This window comes from Crassostrea angulata, chromosome 7 (assembly GCF_025612915.1).
Source record: "Crassostrea angulata isolate pt1a10 chromosome 7, ASM2561291v2, whole genome shotgun sequence".
In the NCBI taxonomy this organism is placed as follows: domain Eukaryota; kingdom Metazoa; phylum Mollusca; class Bivalvia; order Ostreida; family Ostreidae; genus Magallana; species Magallana angulata.
This window is the reverse complement of record NC_069117.1, coordinates 30,044,533-30,069,188: the sequence shown is the minus strand read 5'-3', so window position 1 is coordinate 30,069,188 and position 24,656 is coordinate 30,044,533. Positions and strand designations below refer to the sequence as shown.

At 35.3% G+C, this 24,656-nt stretch overlaps 2 protein-coding genes across 2 annotated transcripts; both read right to left on the bottom strand.

The window, feature by feature from the left end:
* Positions 1-3: 3 nt before the first annotated feature.
* Positions 4-15,320, bottom strand: LOC128191290 (uncharacterized). The gene is made up of 24 exons (XM_052863373.1): positions 14,942-15,320; positions 14,589-14,836; positions 14,300-14,486; positions 14,115-14,213; positions 13,918-14,028; positions 13,741-13,829; positions 10,493-10,640; positions 10,083-10,297; positions 9,794-9,980; positions 9,609-9,707; positions 9,412-9,522; positions 9,189-9,324; positions 5,933-6,177; positions 5,580-5,827; positions 5,291-5,477; positions 5,106-5,204; positions 4,909-5,019; positions 4,732-4,820; positions 1,480-1,627; positions 1,070-1,284; positions 781-967; positions 596-694; positions 399-509; positions 4-310 (listed from the first exon to the last, which is right to left on the bottom strand). Exons 1-24 carry the CDS (start codon positions 15,201-15,203, stop codon positions 171-173), a joined length of 3,771 nt encoding a protein of 1,256 aa, XP_052719333.1. The 5' UTR covers positions 15,204-15,320; the 3' UTR covers positions 4-170.
* A 2,706-nt stretch (positions 15,321-18,026) lies between these two features.
* LOC128156414 (transforming growth factor-beta-induced protein ig-h3-like) lies at positions 18,027-24,329 on the bottom strand. The gene is made up of 12 exons (XM_052818565.1): positions 23,930-24,329; positions 23,598-23,845; positions 23,309-23,495; positions 23,124-23,222; positions 22,927-23,037; positions 22,750-22,838; positions 19,502-19,649; positions 19,092-19,306; positions 18,803-18,989; positions 18,618-18,716; positions 18,421-18,531; positions 18,027-18,333 (listed from the first exon to the last, which is right to left on the bottom strand). Exons 1-12 carry the CDS (start codon positions 24,210-24,212, stop codon positions 18,194-18,196), a joined length of 1,917 nt encoding a protein of 638 aa, XP_052674525.1. The 5' UTR covers positions 24,213-24,329; the 3' UTR covers positions 18,027-18,193.
* Between the last annotated feature and the right edge of the window lie 327 nt (positions 24,330-24,656).

Sequence of the window (24,656 nt, the reverse complement as noted above, 5' to 3'; positions counted from 1 at the left end):
AAGTTTTCCGTTTTGACATTATTTATTGCAAAACATTTGTGTTTTCACTCAGTGGGTAACAATAAGCATATTAAATAACAAAATGTACGATAGCATTTGCAAAGTGTGATGCTATGAACAAAGGCATGAGGTGAAAAATGTGAAAATGTCGTAATGGTTTGTTCAAATAATTACTTTCTTCCCAATATCGAAGAAAAGATATGGCGGGCTGGAATAAGAACGTGATCAATGATGTGTACAACACCGTTGGTGGCGCTAATGTCGGCTTTTGTCACGTGAGCACGGTGATTAATAACAACACCATTAGTACCTGTAATGAAACAAGAAAAAGTTTAAATGACGAGAATCGATTGATCAACTGATTTAGGTTCCGACAATGAAATGGTCTTAATACTTACTGACTCCAAGTCTGATGACGTCATGGTGAGAATCTAGAGTTGCGAGGTGTTCTCGGTTGTACAATCCAGCTGAGTATTCAGTGTGAGGAACGACGTGGTACTCCAGAATTTCTACAAAATTGGCATTCATACTTTATTTGAAATCAAAAATCAAAACTTTTTAAAGTTTTTTGATCTTGAAAATGGTATACTAGTACCTTTCAGAAGCTGTGGGTTGCTTTTCAGATTGTTTAATACATGACTGCCAAGTCTATTAAATGCAGCGTTGGTTGGTGCAAATACCGTTAGAGCATCTCCTAAACAAAAAAGGGGTTTCTCCATAAGGATACAGATGCAAAAGGAGGTTCGAAATGTACAAGAAGAACACAGGTGAATAGAGTACCCTGTAGTGCCCCGGCCAATCCTGCTGATTGGACCTGAGACAGAAGGGTGCTCAGGTCGCTGTTGCCGGCCACCAAATCCACAATGCTTCCTGAAGGAGGCATCATTACAGTGTCAATCACGTGCACCATACCATTTGAGGCGGTCAGGTCAAAGTGTGTGATTTTGGATCCTTCCACAGTCACCACCTACCAACAAAGAGTTCTTTTTTTATGGGACTTCTATTTTCATTCACTTTTTGAGACAAATTGCCTCTACAAATGTAGGAGACACCAAATAGGAACACTTACGTGATTGTGATTATAGATGTTAAATCTGATTTTGGTTCCAGCCAAAGTCTCCAACTGAAGCTCATTGGATGCATCGGCCTTGTGAATGGAACCTTTGACCACGTGGTATTTCAGTATATTTGCCAAGGCGGCGGTATCTCTCTGTAGACCGTCAAGGACAGACTGGGGAAGTTTGGAGAATGCAGCATTTGTTGGAGCAAATATGGTGTACTCTCCTGTAATAGTAAAACAACTCGTATTAGTATTCACTTGGTTCATCTCTTTGTTAAAAATGGAATAACATCATTTATATTGTTTTGTATTTGACAATAATTAGAAAATCAATCACCAGCTCAGTTGTCCTGCTCGTTGACAAAATAATTTAAACAACAATTTTTTGAAATACAAATTAACTATATCATGCAAAATACCTGATAAGAGAGCGTCAGCCAGACCGGCTTGCTTGACAAGAGATATTAAAGTCGTCTCCCCGTCGTTTTGTAAAACCTCTACCAGGTTTCCTCCAAACACACTCTGCACAAACACGGTCAAAGCTACTAAAGCGATCATCATGGGTGGCTTAAAGTTGTGGTGTGTAAGAGAAAAAATGTGAAGACAAAAACAATTCCGATACATATTTATAGCATTTCAATTTATGTAATCCTTTTTAACATCCGTCATGAAAATGTGTCCATGTTCATTCTCATTCTTTTAAGAATACGAAATATATCAGTGGGTTCCCGACAGGGCATCATATAGAATATAATCTTTGAATAGGTTAAGATTTTATCCAATTCCCAAATTCAGCAGTTTAACTAGGAAAAATAATGTTCAAAGAAATGGTCATTCAATAAATGATGTAGATGATTAACTTATTTGAAATGGATTGTTTTGAAATTTCAACGCTGACCAAGACCTTCCGTGCACCTCTTGAAGTGGAATGGTGTTTCGTAAGGTGAAGACAGTTATCTCTAGAGAAAATGACCACACGTGCATTTACATGACATTCATGATATCAGTCTTGCTGTGTATTCATTGGATAATTGTTTACAACACAAACTAGATTTCAACGTTTTATTACTCTGAGTAAATAAAGATAGCCATACAATTACGAAACAAAAACAAACACCCATAGAAATTTATCCTGTATTTGTTGATATGAAAAGAACGAGCATATTGAATTTTGCCGTCAGATGCGCAGCGAATATATATATATATATATAATTGGCGAGAATCAAAAAGAAAGGACATTTTCAGACCAAGCAACTGTTTAAACAAAAACTGTACGATAGAAAGGGGTTTATTTATACCTTCAGTTTATCGATATTGTTTTTACCCCTAATTCTTTAACTAGAACGAAAACAAAGGGACTAAACTTATTTCGCACCAACTAATAACACTGGTTTGAAAACATTCACAGAATGGCTGTAAGAGCATCCATAAAAGTTTGACTTTTGCGTAGCTAAATCTCAAATTTTGTTCACAAAAATCAAGAATGGACAGATTATGTGAATGCCGACTTCCTAAATTGAAAATAGACGATAAGAAACAAAGAAAACTTGACATGTTTCGTTTATTTTAGGTGTTTAAATATAGAGTCAACGAGACGCGTCAAAATAAGGTTGCGATAAGTTTGAAATTGCTCCGGATCATTGAACGTAGGCAAGTTTATCAGCTTTTCATAGATGATCTAATGATGTCATGGACAAGAAAGAATTGATACAATTCATCCTTGCTTACTTTCTGTTTCAAGGGCTCAATGATTTCCGAGCATCCATTTATATCATTTTATGATGGAGGGACATGAGTTGATGTTATTTATTTTCTCTGCACGAATATTAAATTTCTTCCAACCTCTCTCTTTAGTTGAAAATATCAAATTGAAATATGAAAAACGCTATCTATTCTAATCATGCTATACGTTTATCCCATTTTCCCATTCAAAAAGTATGGAAAAATACACGCTTCAACTTTCTAGATTTAAAGCAACAATAAAAAAATAAATATTTTTATTTAGATATATGTTGGCTTAAACTTATCGTATCATCAGCCATAGTTACTCCAAAACAAAAATGAACATTTCACACTAGGTCTTTAACACAATTTTTATAGCTCATCGTCGTTATAACAAAGTTCGAAACCCTTGCATGAAGAACATCATTATCATTGCAGCGAACTTTTGTGTTCATGTTATATGATGTCCGTATTTGAGTAAAAAGATCAGTGTTTTTTTCATGATATCGATCAAAATCTCTTTGCAAATCAAGGTTTTGATATGACTTGAATGATAAGAATTAGGCAATAATATTAATCATACGTTGATATGTAAGATTTCCTGGCAATACTTTAATGTAGGATAAAAACAAGAATGTCCATAATTGAGTCCACTGAGCACCATTACGTCAACGTCGTCAGAAACAAACTCAGGTACTATATCCTTTGCCTTAACAGAGGGCATTTTTATGGAGAATTTTATAATCAACCGTTTGTCGTGTTGTTCAAAAACTCGGATGGGTCTGATTTTCAAATAGCATATTTTGCGGGGACAAACATGTCTTTGCTTCTGTTTGTTCAAACTTTCAATTTCAGTTCAAAATTTAAACAGTGAACAATTTTATCATTATTGTCGTGTTCATTGACAATCACATATAATTCCAGATCGTTTTCTGAGAGATGATCGAGCATACATAGTGTATGAAAAATTGACAATAACAAACCGTGAACCATCTCAAATATTCATAAAACGACCTACAAATTCAAAGCAGAGCAACACGGACCTCCATATAGATAGAGGTAGGATCAGGTGCCTAAGAGGAGTGGTTATCCTCTGCTGACCGGTCACACCCGCCGTGTGCTCTTTGTCGTAATTGGGAGAAAAGCCCGGAAAAATCCGTAAGACAATAAGAATTCATAAATAGATTTGCTAACAGTGGGGCACAATTGGTACCCGTGGGAATTCCAACAGATTTTCGAAAGACTTGATTTCCAAAAACTACATAGATGTTGTCTATCACAAAACTCAAGCATCTTCTTAATGTCAACTTCAGAGTACTTGTGTGTGCAATCAGAACGGTTTTTAACAAAAAATGTTTAGATTTCCAATGACAACTTAAGCATTTTTACGTATAAAACGAAGTATAACATTAGGTATAAAAATAAATTCCGTAATTGGTACCTCCATTCTGCTACCACAAAGTGATAATTATAAATACTTTCAACAAAATAAATAATACCTATTTATCGATTTAAATGAATCTTCCTTGTTCGAAAACTTATAAACCAAGATATTTTTAAAAAATAAAAATTGGCAAACATAAACGTTTTTCAATGAACGAAATTCAGCATCTCCATTCTTTAACAACATAATAGAGGTTTGGGTTTGATTTTATTGTCCAATGAAACAGTTTGCTCAGCGTTAAACATACTTTTAAACAACGATACGTAATTAAGAATAAAGGCTCCAAGTTTTCCGTTTTGACATTATTTATTGCAAAACATTTGTGTTTTCACTCAGTGGGTAACAATAAGCATATTAAATAACAAAATGTACGATAGCATTTGCAAAGTGTGATGCTATGAACAAAGGCATGAGGTGAAAAATGTGAAAATGTCGTAATGGTTTGTTCAAATAATTACTTTCTTCCCAATATCGAAGAAAAGATATGGCGGGCTGGAATAAGAACGTGATCAATGATGTGTACAACACCGTTGGTGGCGCTAATGTCGGCTTTTGTCACGTGAGCACGGTGATTAATAACAACACCATTAGTACCTGTAATGAAACAAGAAAAAGTTTAAATGACGAGAATCGATTGATCAACTGATTTAGGTTCCGACAATGAAATGGTCTTAATACTTACTGACTCCAAGTCTGATGACGTCATGGTGAGAATCTAGAGTTGCGAGGTGTTCTCGGTTGTACAATCCAGCTGAGTATTCAGTGTGAGGAACGACGTGGTACTCCAGAATTTCTACAAAATTGGCATTCATACTTTATTTGAAATCAAAAATCAAAACTTTTTAAAGTTTTTTGATCTTGAAAATGGTATACTAGTACCTTTCAGAAGCTGTGGGTTGCTTTTCAGATTGTTTAATACATGACTGCCAAGTCTATTAAATGCAGCGTTGGTTGGTGCAAATACCGTTAGAGCATTTCCTAAACAAAAAAGGGGTTTCTCCATAAGGATACAGATGCAAAAGGAGGTTCGAAATGTACAAGAAGAACACAGGTGAATAGAGTACCCTGTAGTGCCCCGGCCAATCCTGCTGATTGGACCTGAGACAGAAGGGTGCTCAGGTCGCTGTTGCCGGCCACCAAATCCACAATGCTTCCTGAAGGAGGCATCATTACAGTGTCAATCACGTGCACCATACCATTTGAGGCGGTCAGGTCAAAGTGTGTGATTTTGGATCCTTCCACAGTCACCACCTACCAACAAAGAGTTCTTTTTTTATGGGACTTCTATTTTCATTCACTTTTTGAGACAAATTGCCTCTACAAATGTAGGAGACACCAAATAGGAACACTTACGTGATTGTGATTATAGATGTTAAATCTGATTTTGGTTCCAGCCAAAGTCTCCAACTGAAGCTCATTGGATGCATCGGCCTTGTGAATGGAACCTTTGACCACGTGGTATTTCAGTATATTTGCCAAGGCGGCGGTATCTCTCTGTAGACCGTCAAGGACAGACTGGGGAAGTTTGGAGAATGCAGCATTTGTTGGAGCAAATATGGTGTACTCTCCTGTAATAGTAAAACAACTCGTATTAGTATTCACTTGGTTCATCTCTTTGTTAAAAATGGAATAACATCATTTATATTGTTTTGTATTTGACAATAATTAGAAAATCAATCACCAGCTCAGTTGTCCTGCTCGTTGACAAAATAATTTAAACAACAATTTTTTGAAATACAAATTAACTATATCATGCAAAATACCTGATAAGAGAGCGTCAGCCAGACCGGCTTGCTTGACAAGAGATATTAAAGTCGTCTCCCCGTCGTTTTGTAAAACCTCTACCAGGTTTCCTCCAAACACACTCTGCACAAACACGGTCAAAGCTACTAAAGCGATCATCATGGGTGGCTTAAAGTTGTGGTGTGTAAGAGAAAAAATGTGAAGACAAAAGCAATTCCGATACATATTTATAGCATTTCAATTTATGTAATCCTTTTTAACATCCGTCATGAAAATGTGTCCATGTTCATTCTCATTCTTTTAAGAATACGAAATATATCAGTGGGTTCCCGACAGGGCATCATATAGAATATAATCTTTGAATAGGTTAAGATTTTATCCAATTCCCAAATTCAGCAGTTTAACTAGGAAAAATAATGTTCAAAGAAATGGTCATTCAATAAATGATGTAGATGATTAACTTATTTGAAATGGATTGTTTTGAAATTTCAACGCTGACCAAGACCTTCCGTGCACCTCTTGAAGTGGAATGGTGTTTCGTAAGGTGAAGACAGTTATCTCTAGAGAAAATGACCACACGTGCATTTACATGACATTCATGATATCAGTCTTGCTGTGTATTCATTGGATAATTGTTTACAACACAAACTAGATTTCAACGTTTTATTACTCTGAGTAAATAAAGATAGCCATACAATTACGAAACAAAAACAAACACCCATAGAAATTTATCCTGTATTTGTTGATATGAAAAGAACGAGCATATTGAATTTTGCCGTCAGATGCGCAGCGAATATATATATCAAATTGGCGAGAATAAAAAAGAAAGGACATTTTCAGACCAAGCAACTGTTTAAACAAAAACTGTACGATAGAAAGGGGTTTATTTATACCTTCAGTTTATCGATATTGTTTTTACCCCTAATTCTTTAACTAGAACGAAAACAAAGGGACTAAACTTATTTCGCACCAACTAATAACACTGGTTTGAAAACATTCACAGAATGGCTGTAAGAGCATCCATAAAAGTTTGACTTTTGCGTAGCTAAATCTCAAATTTTGTTCACAAAAATCAAGAATGGACAGATTATGTGAACGCCGACTTCCTAAATTGAAAATAGACGATAAGAAACAAAGAAAACTTGACATGTTTCGTTTATTTTAGGTGTTTAAATATAGAGTCAACGAGACGCGTCAAAATAAGGTTGCGATAAGTTTGAAATTGCTCCGGATCATTGAACGTAGGCAAGTTTATCAGCTTTTCATAGATGATCTAATGATGTCATGGACAAGAAAGAATTGATACAATTCATCCTTGCTTACTTTCTGTTTCAAGGGCTCAATGATTTCCGAGCATCCATTTATATCATTTTATGATGGAGGGACATGAGTTGATGTTATTTATTTTCTCTGCACGAATATTAAATTTCTTCCAACCTCTCTCTTTAGTTGAAAATATCAAATTGAAATATGAAAAACGCTATCTATTCTAATCATGCTATACGTTTATCCCATTTTCCCATTCAAAAAGTGTGGAAAAATACACGCTTCAACTTTCTAGATTTAAAGCAACAGTAAAAAAATAAATATTTTTATTTAGATATATGTTGGCTTAAACTTATCGTATCATCAGCCATAGTTACTCCAAAACAAAAATGAACATTTCACACTAGGTCTTTAACACAATTTTTATAGCTCATCGTCGTTATAACAAAGTTCGAAACCCTTGCATGAAGAACAGCATTATCATTGCAGCGAACTTTTGTGTTCATGTTATATGATGTCCGTATTTGAGTAAAAAGATCAGTGTTTTTTTCATGATATCGATCAAAATCTCTTTGCAAATCAAGGTTTTGATATGACTTGAATGATAAGAATTAGGCAATAATATTAATCATACGTTGATATGTAAGATTTCCTGGCAATACTTTAATGTAGGATAAAAACAAGAATGTCCATAATTGAGTCCACTGAGCACCATTACGTCAACGTCGTCAGAAACAAACTCAGGTACTATATCCTTTGCCTTAACAGAGGGCATTTTTATGGAGAATTTTATAATCAACCGTTTGTCGTGTTGTTTAAAAACTCGGATGGGTCTGATTTTCAAATAGCATATTTTGCGGGGACAAACATGTCTTTGCTTCTGTTTGTTCAAACTTTCAATTTCAGTTCAAAATTTAAACAGTGAACAATTTTATCATTATTGTCGTGTTCATTGACAATCACATATAATTCCAGATCGTTTTCTGAGAGATGATCAAGCATACATAGTGTATGAAAAATTGACAATAACAAACCGTGAACCATCTCAAATATTCATAAAACGACCTACAAATTCAAAGCAGAGCAACACGGACCTCCATATAGATAGAGGTAGGATCAGGTGCCTAGGAGGAGTGGTTATCCTCTGCTGACCGGTCACACCCGCCGTGTGCTCTTTGTCGTAATTGGGAGAAAAGCCCGGAAAAATCCGTAAGACAATAAGAATTCATAAATGGATTTGCTAACAGTGGGGCACAATTGGTACCCGTGGGAACTCCAACAGATTTTCGAAAGACTTGATTTCCAAAAACTACATAGATGTTGTCTATCACAAAACTCAAGCATCTTCTTAATGTCAACTTCAGAGTACTTGTGTGTGCAATCAGAACGGTTTTTAACAAAAAATGTTTAGATTTCCAATGACAACTTAAGCATTTTTACGTATAAAACGAAGTATAACATTAGGTATAAAAATAAATTCCGTAATTGGTACCTCCATTCTGCTATCACAAAGTGATAATTATAAATACTTTCAACAAAATAAATAATACCTATTTATCGATTTAAATGAATCTTCCTCGTTCGAAAACTTATAAACCAAGATATTTTTAAAATATAAAAATTGGCAAACATAAACGTTTTTCAATGAACGAAATTCAGCATCTCCATTCTTTAACAACATAATAGAAGTTTGGGGTTGATTTTATTGTCCAATGAAACAGTTTGCTCAGCGTTAAACATACTTTTAAATAACGATACGTAATTAAGAATAAAGGCTCCAAGTTTTCCGTTTTGACATTATTTATTGCAAAACATTTGTGTTTTCACTCAGTGGGTAACAATAAGCATATTAAATAACAAAATGTACGATAGCATTTGCAAAGTGTGATGCTATGAACAAAGGCATGAGGTGAAAAATGTGAAAATGTCGTAATGGTTTGTTCAAATAATTACTTTCTTCCCAATATCGAAGAAAAGATATGGCGGGCTGGAATAAGAACGTGATCAATGATGTGTACAACACCGTTGGTGGCGCTAATGTCGGCTTTTGTCACGTGAGCACGGTGATTAATAACAACACCATTAGTACCTGTAATGAAACAAGAAAAAGTTAAATGACGAGAATCGATTGATCAACTGATTTAGGTTCCGACAATGAAATGGTCTTAATACTTACTGACTCCAAGTCTGATGACGTCATGGTGAGAATCTAGAGTTGCGAGGTGTTCTCGGTTGTACAATCCAGCTGAGTATTCAGTGTGAGGAACGACGTGGTACTCCAGAATTTCTACAAAATTGGCATTCATACTTTATTTGAAATCAAAAATCAAAACTTTTTAAAGTTTTTTGATCTTGAAAATGGTATACTAGTACCTTTCAGAAGCTGTGGGTTGCTTTTCAGGTTGTTTAATACATGACTGCCAAGTCTATTAAATGCAGCGTTGGTTGGTGCAAATACCGTTAGAGCATCTCCTAAACAAAAAAGGGGTTTCTCCATAAGGATACAGATGCAAAAGGAGGTTCGAAATGTACAAGAAGAACACAGGTGAATAGAGTACCCTGTAGTGCCCCGGCCAATCCTGCTGATTGGACCTGAGACAGAAGAGTGCTCAGGTCGCTGTTGCCGGCCACCAAATCCACAATGCTTCCTGAAGGAGGCATCATTACAGTGTCAATCACGTGCACCATACCATTTGAGGCGGTCAGGTCAAAGTGTGTGATTTTGGATCCTTCCACAGTCACCACCTACCAACAAAGAGTTCTTTTTTTATGGGACTTCTATTTTCATTCACTTTTTGAGACAAATTGCCTCTACAAATGTAGGAGACACCAAATAGGAACACTAACGTGATTGTGATTATAGATGTTAAATCTGATTTTGGTTCCAGCCAAAGTCTCCAACTGAAGCTCATTGGATGCATCGGCCTTGTGAATGGAACCTTTGACCACGTGGTATTTCAGTATATTTGCCAAGGCGGCGGTATCTCTCTGTAGACCGTCAAGGACAGACTGGGGAAGTTTGGAGAATGCAGCATTTGTTGGAGCAAATATGGTGTACTCTCCTGTAATAGTAAAACAACTCATATTAGTATTCACTTGGTTCATCTCTTTGTTAAAAATGGAATAACATCATTTATATTGTTTTGTATTTGACAATAATTAGAAAATCAATCACCAGCTCAGTTGTCCTGCTCGTTGACAAAATAATTTAAACAACAATTTTTTGAAATACAAATTAACTATATCATGCAAAATACCTGATAAGAGAGCGTCAGCCAGACCGGCTTGCTTGACAAGAGATATTAAAGTCGTCTCCCCGTCGTTTTGTAAAACCTCTACCAGGTTTCCTCCAAACACACTCTGCACAAACACGGTCAAAGCTACTAAAGCGATCATCATGGGTGGCTTAAAGTTGTGGTGTGTAAGAGAAAAAATGTGAAGACAAAAGCAATTCCGATACATATTTATAGCATTTCAATTTATGTAATCCTTTTTAACATCCGTCATGAAAATGTGTCCATGTTCATTCTCATTCTTTTAAGAATACGAAATATATCAGTGGGTTCCCGACAGGGCATCATATAGAATATAATCTTTGAATAGGTTAAGATTTTATCCAATTCCCAAATTCAGCAGTTTAACTAGGAAAAATAATGTTTTAAGAAATGGTCATTCAATAAATGATGTAGATGATTAACTTATTTGAAATGGATTGTTTTGAAATTTCAACGCTGACCAAGACCTTCCGTGCACCTCTTGAAGTGGAATGGTGTTTCGTAAGGTGAAGACAGTTATCTCTAGGGAAAATGACCACACGTGCATTTACATGACATTCATGATATCAGTCTTGCTGTGTATTCATTGGATAATTGTTTACAACACAAACTAGATTTCAACGTTTTATTACTCTGAGTAAATAAAGATAGCCATACAATTACGAAACAAAAACAAACACCCATAGAAATTTATCCTGTATTTGTTGATATGAAAAGAACGAGCATATTGAATTTTGCCGTCAGATGCGCAGCGAATATATATATCAAATTGGCGAGAATCAAAAAGAAAGGACATTTTCAGACCAAGCAACTGTTTAAACAAAAACTGTACGATAGAAAGGGGTTTATTTATACCTTCAGTTTATCGATATTGTTTTTACCCCTAATTCTTTAACTAGAACGAAAACAAAGGGACTAAACTTATTTCGCACCAACTAATAACACTGGTTTGAAAACATTCACAGAATGGCTGTAAGAGCATCCATAAAAGTTTGACTTTTGCGTAGCTAAATCTCAAATTTTGTTCACAAAAATCAAGAATGGACAGATTATGTGAACGCCGACTTCCTAAATTGAAAATAGACGATAAGAAACAAAGAAAACTTGACATGTTTCGTTTATTTTAGGTGTTTAAATATAGAGTCAACGAGACGCGTCAAAATAAGGTTGCGATAAGTTTGAGATTGCTCCGGATCATTGAACGTAGGCAAGTTTATCAGCTTTTCATAGATGATCTAATGATGTCATGGACAAGAAAGAATTGATACAATTCATCCTTGCTTACTTTCTGTTTCAAGGGCTCAATGATTTCCGAGCATCCATTTATATCATTTTATGATGGAGGGACATGAGTTGATGTTATTTATTTTCTCTGCACGAATATTAAATTTCTTCCAACCTCTCTCTTTAGTCGAAAATATCAAATTGAAATATGAAAAACGCTATCTATTCTAATCATGCTATACGTTTATCCCATTTTCCCATTCAAAAAGTATGGAAAAATACACGCTTCAACTTTCTAGATTTAAAGCAACAATAAAAAAATAAATATTTTTATTTAGATATATGTTGGCTTAAACTTATCGTATCATCAGCCATAGTTACTCCAAAACAAAAATGAACATTTCACACTAGGTCTTTAACACAATTTTTATAGCTCATCGTCGTTATAACAAAGTTCGAAACCCTTGCATGAAGAACATCATTATCATTGCAGCGAACTTTTGTGTTCATGTTATATAATGTCCGTATTTGAGTAAAAAGATCAGTGTTTTTTTTTCATGATATCGATCAAAATCTCTTTGCAAATCAAGGTTTTGATATGACTTGAATGATAAGAATTAGGCAATAATATTAATCATACGTTGATATGTAAGATTTCCTGGCAATACTTTAATGTAGGATAAAAACAAGAATGTCCATAATTGAGTCCACTGAGCACCATTACGTCAACGTCGTCAGAAACAAACTCAGGTACTATATCCTTTGCCTTAACAGAGGGCATTTTTATGGAGAATTTTATAATCAACCGTTTGTCGTGTTGTTCAAAAACTCGGATGGGTCTGATTTTCAAATAGCATATTTTGCGGGGACAAACATGTCTTTGCTTCTGTTTGTTCAAACTTTCAATTTCAGTTCAAAATTTAAACAGTGAACAATTTTATCATTATTGTCGTGTTCATTGACAATCACATATAATTCCAGATCGTTTTCTGAGAGATGATCGAGCATACATAGTGTATGAAAAATTGACAATAACAAACCGTGAACCATCTCAAATATTCATAAAACGACCTACAAATTCAAAGCAGAGCAACACGGACCTCCATATAGATAGAGGTAGGATCAGGTGCCTAAGAGGAGTGGTTATCCTCTGCTGACCGGTCACACCCGCCGTGTGCTCTTTGTCGTAATTGGGAGAAAAGCCCGGAAAAATCCGTAAGACAATAAGAATTCATAAATAGATTTGCTAACAGTGGGGCACAATTGGTACCCGTGGGAATTCCAACAGATTTTCGAAAGACTTGATTTCCAAAAACTACATAGATGTTGTCTATCACAAAACTCAAGCATCTTCTTAATGTCAACTTCAGAGTACTTGTGTGTGCAATCAGAACGGTTTTTAACAAAAAATGTTTAGATTTCCAATGACAACTTAAGCATTTTTACGTATAAAACGAAGTATAACATTAGGTATAAAAATAAATTCCGTAATTGGTACCTCCATTCTGCTACCACAAAGTGATAATTATAAATACTTTCAACAAAATAAATAATACCTATTTATCGATTTAAATGAATCTTCCTTGTTCGAAAACTTATAAACCAAGATATTTTTAAAAAATAAAAATTGGCAAACATAAACGTTTTTCAATGAACGAAATTCAGCATCTCCATTCTTTAACAACATAATAGAGGTTTGGGTTTGATTTTATTGTCCAATGAAACAGTTTGCTCAGCGTTAAACATACTTTTAAACAACGATACGTAATTAAGAATAAAGGCTCCAAGTTTTCCGTTTTGACATTATTTATTGCAAAACATTTGTGTTTTCACTCAGTGGGTAACAATAAGCATATTAAATAACAAAATGTACGATAGCATTTGCAAAGTGTGATGCTATGAACAAAGGCATGAGGTGAAAAATGTGAAAATGTCGTAATGGTTTGTTCAAATAATTACTTTCTTCCCAATATCGAAGAAAAGATATGGCGGGCTGGAATAAGAACGTGATCAATGATGTGTACAACACCGTTGGTGGCGCTAATGTCGGCTTTTGTCACGTGAGCACGGTGATTAATAACAACACCATTAGTACCTGTAATGAAACAAGAAAAAGTTTAAATGACGAGAATCGATTGATCAACTGATTTAGGTTCCGACAATGAAATGGTCTTAATACTTACTGACTCCAAGTCTGATGACGTCATGGTGAGAATCTAGAGTTGCGAGGTGTTCTCGGTTGTACAATCCAGCTGAGTATTCAGTGTGAGGAACGACGTGGTACTCCAGAATTTCTACAAAATTGGCATTCATACTTTATTTGAAATCAAAAATCAAAACTTTTTAAAGTTTTTTGATCTTGAAAATGGTATACTAGTACCTTTCAGAAGCTGTGGGTTGCTTTTCAGATTGTTTAATACATGACTGCCAAGTCTATTAAATGCAGCGTTGGTTGGTGCAAATACCGTTAGAGCATTTCCTAAACAAAAAAGGGGTTTCTCCATAAGGATACAGATGCAAAAGGAGGTTCGAAATGTACAAGAAGAACACAGGTGAATAGAGTACCCTGTAGTGCCCCGGCCAATCCTGCTGATTGGACCTGAGACAGAAGGGTGCTCAGGTCGCTGTTGCCGGCCACCAAATCCACAATGCTTCCTGAAGGAGGCATCATTACAGTGTCAATCACGTGCACCATACCATTTGAGGCGGTCAGGTCAAAGTGTGTGATTTTGGATCCTTCCACAGTCACCACCTACCAACAAAGAGTTCTTTTTTTATGGGACTTCTATTTTCATTCACTTTTTGAGACAAATTGCCTCTACAAATGTAGGAGACACCAAATAGGAACACTTACGTGATTGTGATTATAGATGTTAAATCTGATTTTGGTTCCAGCCAAAGTCTCCAACTGAAGCTCATTGGATGCATCGGCCTTGTGAATGGAACCTTTGACCACGTGGTATTTCAGTATATTTGCCAAGGCGGCGGTATCTCTCTGTAGACCGTCAAGGACAGACTGGGGAAGTTTGGAGAATGCAGCATTTGTTGGAGCAAATATGGTGTACTCTCCTGTAATAGTAAAACAACTCGTATTAGTATTCACTTGGTTCATCTCTTTGTTAAAAATGGAATAACATCATTTATATTGTTTTGTATTTGACAATAATTAGAAAATCAATCACCAGCTCAGTTGTCCTGCTCGTTGACAAAATAATTTAAACAACAATTTTTTGAAATACAAATTAACTATATCATGCAAAATACCTGATAAGAGAGCGTCAGCCAGACCGGCTTGCTTGACAAGAGATATTAAAGTCGTCTCCCCGTCGTTTTGTAAAACCTCTACCAGGTTTCCTCCAAACACACTCTGCACAAACACGGTCAAAGCTACTAAAGCGATCATCATGGGTGGCTTAAAGTTGTGGTGTGTAAGAGAAAAAATGTGAAGACAAAAGCAATTCCGATACATATTTATAGCATTTCAATTTATGTAATCCTTTTTAACATCCGTCATGAAAATGTGTCCATGTTCATTCTCATTCTTTTAAGAATACGAAATATATCAGTGGGTTCCCGACAGGGCATCATATAGAATATAATCTTTGAATAGGTTAAGATTTTATCCAATTCCCAAATTCAGCAGTTTAACTAGGAAAAATAATGTTCAAAGAAATGGTCATTCAATAAATGATGTAGATGATTAACTTATTTGAAATGGATTGTTTTGAAATTTCAACGCTGACCAAGACCTTCCGTGCACCTCTTGAAGTGGAATGGTGTTTCGTAAGGTGAAGACAGTTATCTCTAGAGAAAATGACCACACGTGCATTTACATGACATTCATGATATCAGTCTTGCTGTGTATTCATTGGATAATTGTTTACAACACAAACTAGATTTCAACGTTTTATTACTCTGAGTAAATAAAGATAGCCATACAATTACGAAACAAAAACAAACACCCATAGAAATTTATCCTGTATTTGTTGATATGAAAAGAACGAGCATATTGAATTTTGCCGTCAGATGCGCAGCGAATATATATATCAAATTGGCGAGAATAAAAAAGAAAGGACATTTTCAGACCAAGCAACTGTTTAAACAAAAACTGTACGATAGAAAGGGGTTTATTTATACCTTCAGTTTATCGATATTGTTTTTACCCCTAATTCTTTAACTAGAACGAAAACAAAGGGACTAAACTTATTTCGCACCAACTAATAACACTGGTTTGAAAACATTCACAGAATGGCTGTAAGAGCATCCATAAAAGTTTGACTTTTGCGTAGCTAAATCTCAAATTTTGTTCACAAAAATCAAGAATGGACAGATTATGTGAACGCCGACTTCCTAAATTGAAAATAGACGATAAGAAACAAAGAAAACTTGACATGTTTCGTTTATTTTAGGTGTTTAAATATAGAGTCAACGAGACGCGTCAAAATAAGGTTGCGATAAGTTTGAAATTGCTCCGGATCATTGAACGTAGGCAAGTTTATCAGCTTTTCATAGATGATCTAATGATGTCATGGACAAGAAAGAATTGATACAATTCATCCTTGCTTACTTTCTGTTTCAAGGGCTCAATGATTTCCGAGCATCCATTTATATCATTTTATGATGGAGGGACATGAGTTGATGTTATTTATTTTCTCTGCACGAATATTAAATTTCTTCCAACCTCTCTCTTTAGTTGAAAATATCAAATTGAAATATGAAAAACGCTATCTATTCTAATCATGCTATACGTTTATCCCATTTTCCCATTCAAAAAGTGTGGAAAAATACACGCTTCAACTTTCTAGATTTAAAGCAACAGTAAAAAAATAAATATTTTTATTTAGATATATGTTGGCTTAAACTTATCGTATCATCAGCCATAGTTACTCCAAAACAAAAATGAACATTTCACACTAGGTCTTTAACACAATTTTTATAGCTCATCGTCGTTATAACAAAGTTCGAAACCCTTGCATGAAGAACAGCATTATCATTGCAGCGAACTTTTGTGTTCATGTTATATGATGTCCGTATTTGAGTAAAAAGATCAGTGTTTTTTTCATGATATCGATCAAAATCTCTTTGCAAATCAAGGTTTTGATATGACTTGAATGATAAGAATTAGGCAATAATATTAATCATACGTTGATATGTAAGATTTCCTGGCAATACTTTAATGTAGGATAAAAACAAGAATGTCCATAATTGAGTCCACTGAGCACCATTACGTCAACGTCGTCAGAAACAAACTCAGGTACTATATCCTTTGCCTTAACAGAGGGCATTTTTATGGAGAATTTTATAATCAACCGTTTGTCGTGTTGTTTAAAAACTCGGATGGGTCTGATTTTCAAATAGCATATTTTGCGGGGACAAACATGTCTTTGCTTCTGTTTGTTCAAACTTTCAATTTCAGTTCAAAATTTAAACAGTGAACAATTTTATCATTATTGTCGTGTTCATTGACAATCACATATAATTCCAGATCGTTTTCTGAGAGATGATCAAGCATACATAGTGTATGAAAAATTGACAATAACAAACCGTGAACCATCTCAAATATTCATAAAACGACCTACAAATTCAAAGCAGAGCAACACGGACCTCCATATAGATAGAGGTAGGATCAGGTGCCTAGGAGGAGTGGTTATCCTCTGCTGACCGGTCACACCCGCCGTGTGCTCTTTGTCGTAATTGGGAGAAAAGCCCGGAAAAATCCGTAAGACAATAAGAATTCATAAATGGATTTGCTAACAGTGGGGCACAATTGGTACCCGTGGGAACTCCAACAGATTTTCGAAAGACTTGATTTCCAAAAACTACATAGATGTTGTCTATCACAAAACTCAAGCATCTTCTTAATGTCAACTTCAGAGTACTTGTGTGTGCAATCAGAACGGTTTTTAACAAAAAATGTTTAGATTTCCAATGACAACTTAAGCATTTTTACGTATAAAACGAAGTATAACATTAGGTATAAAAATAAATTCCGTAATTGGTACCTCCATTCTGCTATCACAAAGTGATAATTATAAATACTTTCAACAAAATAAATAATACCTATTTATCGATTTAAATGAATCTTCCTCGTTCGAAAACTTATAAACCAAGATATTTTTAAAATATAAAAATTGGCAAACATAAACGTTTTTCAATGAACGAAATTCAGCATCTCCATTCTTTAACAACATAATAGAAGTTTGGGGTTGATTTTATTGTCCAATGAAACAGTTTGCTCAGCGTTAAACATACTTTTAAATAACGATACGTAATTAAGAATAAAGGCTCCAAGTTTTCCGTTTTGACATTATTTATTGCAAAACATTTGTGTTTTCACTCAGTGGGTAACAATAAGCATATTAAATAACAAAATGTACGATAGCATTTGCAAAGTGTGATGCTATGAACAAAGGCATGAGGTGAAAAATGTGAAAATGTCGTAATGGTTTGTTCAAATAATTACTTTCTTCCCAATATCGAAGAAAAGATATGGCGGGCTGGAATAAGAACGTGATCAATGATGTGTACAACACCGTTGGTGGCGCTAATGTCGGCTTTTGTCACGTGAGCACGGTGATTAATAACAACACCATTAGTACCTGTAATGAAACAAGAAAAAGTTAAATGACGAGAATCGATTGATCAACTGATTTAGGTTCCGACAATGAAATGGTCTTAATACTTACTGACTCCAAGTCTGATGACGTCATGGTGAGAATCTAGAGTTGCGAGGTGTTCTCGGTTGTACAATCCAGCTGAGTATTCAGTGTGAGGAACGACGTGGTACTCCAGAATTTCTACAAAATTGGCATTCATACTTTATTTGAAATCAAAAATCAAAACTTTTTAAAGTTTTTTGATCTTGAAAATGGTATACTAGTACCTTTCAGAAGCTGTGGGTTGCTTTTCAGGTTGTTTAATACATGACTGCCAAGTCTATTAAATGCAGCGTTGGTTGGTGCAAATACCGTTAGAGCATCTCCTAAACAAAAAAGGGGTTTCTCCATAAGGATACAGATGCAAAAGGAGGTTCGAAATGTACAAGAAGAACACAGGTGAATAGAGTACCCTGTAGTGCCCCGGCCAATCCTGCTGATTGGACCTGAGACAGAAGAGTGCTCAGGTCGCTGTTGCCGGCCACCAAATCCACAATGCTTCCTGAAGGAGGCATCATTACAGTGTCAATCACGTGCACCATACCATTTGAGGCGGTCAGGTCAAAGTGTGTGATTTTGGATCCTTCCACAGTCACCACCTACCAACAAAGAGTTCTTTTTTTATGGGACTTCTATTTTCATTCACTTTTTGAGACAAATTGCCTCTACAAATGTAGGAGACACCAAATAGGAACACTAACGTGATTGTGATTATAGATGTTAAATCTGATTTTGGTTCCAGCCAAAGTCTCCAACTGAAGCTCATTGGATGCATCGGCCTTGTGAATGGAACCTTTGACCACGTGGTATTTCAGTATATTTGCCAAGGCGGCGGTATCTCTCTGTAGACCGTCAAGGACAGACTGGGGAAGTTTGGAGAATGCAGCATTTGTTGGAGCAAATATGGTGTACTCTCCTGTAATAGTAAAACAACTCATATTAGTATTCACTTGGTTCATCTCTTTGTTAAAAATGGAATAACATCATTTATATTGTTTTGTATTTGACAATAATTAGAAAATCAATCACCAGCTCAGTTGTCCTGCTCGTTGACAAAATAATTTAAACAACAATTTTTTGAAATACAAATTAACTATATCATGCAAAATACCTGATAAGAGAGCGTCAGCCAGACCGGCTTGCTTGACAAGAGATATTAAAGTCGTCTCCCCGTCGTTTTGTAAAACCTCTACCAGGTTTCCTCCAAACACACTCTGCACAAACACGGTCAAAGCTACTAAAGCGATCATCATGGGTGGCTTAAAGTTGTGGTGTGTAAGAGAAAAAATGTGAAGACAAAAGCAATTCCGATACATATTTATAGCATTTCAATTTATGTAATCCTTTTTAACATCCGTCATGAAAATGTGTCCATGTTCATTCTCATTCTTTTAAGAATACGAAATATATCAGTGGGTTCCCGACAGGGCATCATATAGAATATAATCTTTGAATAGGTTAAGATTTTATCCAATTCCCAAATTCAGCAGTTTAACTAGGAAAAATAATGTTCAAAGAAATGGTCATTCAATAAATGATGTAGATGATTAACTTATTTGAAATGGATTGTTTTGAAATTTCAACGCTGACCAAGACCTTCCGTGCACCTCTTGAAGTGGAATGGTGTTTCGTAAGGTGAAGACAGTTATCTCTAGAGAAAATGACCACACGTGCATTTACATGACATTCATGATATCAGTCTTGCTGTGTATTCATTGGATAATTGTTTACAACACAAACTAGATTTCAAAGTTTTATTACTCTGAGTAAATAAATATAGCCATACAATTACGAAACAAAAACAAACACCCATAGAAATTTATCCTGTATTTGTTGATATGAAAAGAACGAGCATATTGAATTTTGCCGTCAGATGCGCAGCGAATATATATATATATAATTGGCGAGAATCAAAAAGAAAGGACATTTTCAGACCAAGCAACTGTTTAAACAAAAACTGTACGATAGAAAGGGGTTTATTTATACCTTTAGTTTATCGATATTGTTTTTACCCCTAATTCTTTAACTAGAACGAAAACAAAGGGACTAAACTTATTTCGCACCAACTAATAACACTGGTTTGAAAACATTCACCGAATGGCTGTAAGAGCATCCATAAAAGTTTGACTTTTGCGTAGCTAAATCTCAAATTTTGTTCACAAAAATCAAGAATGGACAGATTATGTGAACGCCGACTTCCTAAATTGAAAATAGACGATAAGGAACAAAGAAAACTTTACATGTTTCGTTTATTTTAGGTGTTTAAATATAGAATCAACGAGACGCGTCAAAATAAGGTTGCGATAAGTTTGAGATTGCTCCGGATCATTGAACGTAGGCAAGTTTATCAGCTTTTCATAGATGATCTAATGATGTCATGGACAAGAAAGAATTGATACAATTCATCCTTGCTTACTTTCTGTTTCAAGGGCTCAATGATTTCCGAGCATCCATTTATATCATTTTATGATGGAGGGACATGAGTTGATGTTATTTATTTTCTCTGCACGAATATTAAATTTCTTCCAACCTCTCTCTTTAGTTGAAAATATCAATTTGAAATATGAAAAACGCTATCTATTCTAATCATGCTATACGTTTATCCCATTTTCCCATTCAAAAAGTATGGAAAAATACACGCTTCAACTTTCTAGATTTAAAGCAACAATAAAAAAATAAATATTTTTATTTAGATATATGTTGGCTTAAACTTATCGTATCATCAGCCATAGTTACTCCAAAACAAAAATGAACATTTCACACTAGGTCTTTAACACAATTTTTATAGCTCATCGTCGTTATAACAAAGTTCGAAACCCTTGCATGAAGACCATCATTATCATTGCAGCGAACTTTTGTGTTCATGTTATATAATGTCCGTATTTGAGTAAAAAGATCAGTGTTTTTTTCATGATATCGATCAAAATCTCTTTGCAAATCAAGGTTTTGATATGACTTGAATGATAAGAATTAGGCAATAATATTAATCATACGTTGATATGTAAGATTTCCTGGCAATACTTTAATGTAGGATAAAAACAAGAATGTCCATAATTGAGTCCACTGAGCACCATTACGTCAACGTCGTCAGAAACAAACTCAGGTACTATATCCTTTGCCTTAACAGAGGGCATTTTTATGGAGAATTTTATAATCAACCGTTTGTCGTGTTGTTTAAAAACTCGGATGGCTCTGATTTTCAAATAGCATATTTTGCGGGGACAAACATGTCTTTGCTTCTGTTTGTTCAAACTTTCAATTTCAGTTCAAAATTTAAACAGTGAACAATTTTATCATTATTGTCGTGTTCATTGACAATCACATATAATTCCAGATCGTTTTCTGAGAGATGATCGAGCATACATAGTGTATGAAAAATTGACAATAACAAACCGTGAACCATCTCAAATATTCATAAAACGACCTACAAATTCAAAGCAGAGCAACACGGACCTCCATATAGATAGAGGTAGGATCAGGTGCCTAGGAGGAGTGGTTATCCTCTGCTGACCGGTCACACCCGCCGTGTGCTCTTTGTCGTAATTGGGAGGAAAGCCCGGAAAGATCCGTAAGACAATAAGAATTCATAAACAGATTTGCTAACAGTGGGGCACAATTGGTACCCGTGGGAATTCCAACAGATTTTCGAAAGACTTGATTTCCAAAAACTACATAGATGTTGTCTATCACAAAACTCAAGCATCTTCTTAATGTCAACTTCAGAGTACTTGTGTGTGCAATCAGAACGGTTTTTAACAAAAAATGTTTAGATTTCCAATGACAACTTAAGCATTTTTACGTATAAAACGAAGTATAACATTAGGTATAAAAATAAATTCCGTAATTGGTACCTCCATTCTGCTACCACAAAGTGATAATTATAAATACTCTCAACAAAATAAATAATACCTATTTATCGATTTAAATGAATCTTCCTTGTTCGAAAACTTATAAACCAAGATATTTTTAAAAAATAAAAATTGGCAAACATAAACGTTTTTCAATGAACGAAATTCAGCATCTCCATTCTTTAACAACATAATAGAAGTTTGGGGTTGATTTTATTGTCCAATGAAACAGTTTGCTCAGCGTTAAACATACTTTTAAACAACGATACGTAATTAAGAATAAAGGCTCCAAGTTTTCCGTTTTGACATTATTTATTGCAAAACATTTGTGTTTTCACTCAGTGGGTAACAATAAGCATATTAAATAACAAAATGTACGATAGCATTTGCAAAGTGTGATGCTATGAACAAAGGCATGAGGTGAAAAATGTGAAAATGTCGTAATGGTTTGTTCAAATAATTACTTTCTTCCCAATATCGAAGAAAAGATATGGCGGGCTGGAATAAGAACGTGATCAATGATGTGTACAACACCGTTGGTGGCGCTAATGTCGGCTTTTGTCACGTGAGCACGGTGATTAATAACAACACCATTAGTACCTGTAATGAAAGAAGAAAAAGTTTAAATGACGAGAATCGATTGATCAACTGATTTAGGTTCCGACAATGAAATGGTCTTAATACTTACTGACTCCAAGTCTGATGACGTCATGGTGAGAATCTAGAGTTGCGAGGTGTTCTCGGTTGTACAATCCAGCTGAGTATTCAGTGTGAGGAACGACGTGGTACTCCAGAATTTCTACAAAATTGGCATTCATACTTTATTTGAAATCAAAAATCAAAACTTTTTAAAGTTTTTTGATCTTGAAAATGGTATACTAGTACCTTTCAGAAGCTGTGGGTTGCTTTTCAGATTGTTTAATACATGACTGCCAAGTCTATTAAATGCAGCGTTGGTTGGTGCAAATACCGTTAGAGCATCTCCTAAACAAAAAAGGGGTTTCTCCATAAGGATACAGATGCAAAAGGAGGTTCGAAATGTACAAGAAAAACACAGGTGAATAGAGTACCCTGTAGTGCCCCGGCCAATCCTGCTGATTGGACCTGAGACAGAAGAGTGCTCAGGTCGCTGTTGCCGGCCACCAAATCCACAATGCTTCCTGAAGGAGGCATCATTACAGTGTCAATCACGTGCACCATACCATTTGAGGCGGTCAGGTCAAAGTGTGTGATTTTGGATCCTTCCACAGTCACCACCTACCAACAAAGAGTTCTTTTTTTATGGGACTTCTATTTTCATTCACTTTTTGATACAAATTGCCTCTACAAATGTAGGAGACACCAAATAGGAACACTTACGTGATTGTGATTATAGATGTTAAATCTGATTTTGGTTCCAGCCAAAGTCTCCAACTGAAGCTCATTGGATGCATCGGCCTTGTGAATGGAACCTTTGACCACGTGGTATTTCAGTATATTTGCCAAGGCGGCGGTATCTCTCTGTAGACCGTCAAGGACAGACTGGGGAAGTTTGGAGAATGCAGCATTTGTTGGAGCAAATATGGTGTACTCTCCTGTAATAGTAAAACAACTCATATTAGTATTCACTTGGTTCATCTCTTTGTTAAAAATGGAATAACATCATTTATATTGTTTTGTATTTGACAATAATTAGAAAATCAATCACCAGCTCAGTTGTCCTGCTCGTTGACAAAATAATTTAAACAACAATTTTTTGAAATACAAATTAACTATATCATGCAAAATACCTGATAAGAGAGCGTCAGCCAGACCGGCTTGCTTGACAAGAGATATTAAAGTCGTCTCCCCGTCGTTTTGTAAAACCTCTACCAGGTTTCCTCCAAACACACTCTGCACAAACACGGTCAAAGCTACTAAAGCGATCATCATGGGTGGCTTAAAGTTGTGGTGTGTAAGAGAAAAAATGTGAAGACAAAAGCAATTCCGATACATATTTATAGCATTTCAATTTATGTAATCCTTTTTAACATCCGTCATGAAAATGTGTCCATGTTCATTCTCATTCTTTTAAGAATACGAAATATATCAGTGGGTTCCCGACAGGGCATCATATAGAATATAATCTTTGAATAGGTTAAGATTTTATCCAATTCCCAAATTCAGCAGTTTAACTAGGAAAAATAATGTTCAAAGAAATGGTCATTCAATAAATGATGTAGATGATTAACTTATTTGAAATGGATTGTTTTGAAATTTCAACGCTGACCAAGACCTTCCGTGCACCTCTTGAAGTGGAATGGTGTTTCGTAAGGTGAAGACAGTTATCTCTAGAGAAAATGACCACACGTGCATTTACATGACATTCATGATATCAGTCTTGCTGTGTATTCATTGGATAATTGTTTACAACACAAACTAGATTTCAAAGTTTTATTA

Excerpts from the sequence above, each read along its gene's own strand:
- LOC128191290 (XM_052863373.1), bottom strand. The coding sequence starts at position 15,203 with ATGTATCGGAATTGCTTTTGTCTTCACATTTTTTCTCTTACACACCAC. Across the intron at positions 13,830-13,917 it reads CGTCATCAGACTTGGAGTCA|GTACTAATGGTGTTGTTATT; the intron begins GTAAGTATTAAG and ends GTTTCATTACAG. Across the intron at positions 4,821-4,908 it reads CGTCATCAGACTTGGAGTCA|GTACTAATGGTGTTGTTATT; the intron begins GTAAGTATTAAG and ends GTTTCATTACAG.
- LOC128156414 (XM_052818565.1), bottom strand. The coding sequence starts at position 24,212 with ATGTATCGGAATTGCTTTTGTCTTCACATTTTTTCTCTTACACACCAC. Across the intron at positions 23,846-23,929 it reads TCAACGAGCAGGACAACTGA|TGAATACTAATATGAGTTGT; the intron begins GCTGGTGATTGA and ends AGATGAACCAAG. Across the intron at positions 22,839-22,926 it reads CGTCATCAGACTTGGAGTCA|GTACTAATGGTGTTGTTATT; the intron begins GTAAGTATTAAG and ends CTTTCATTACAG.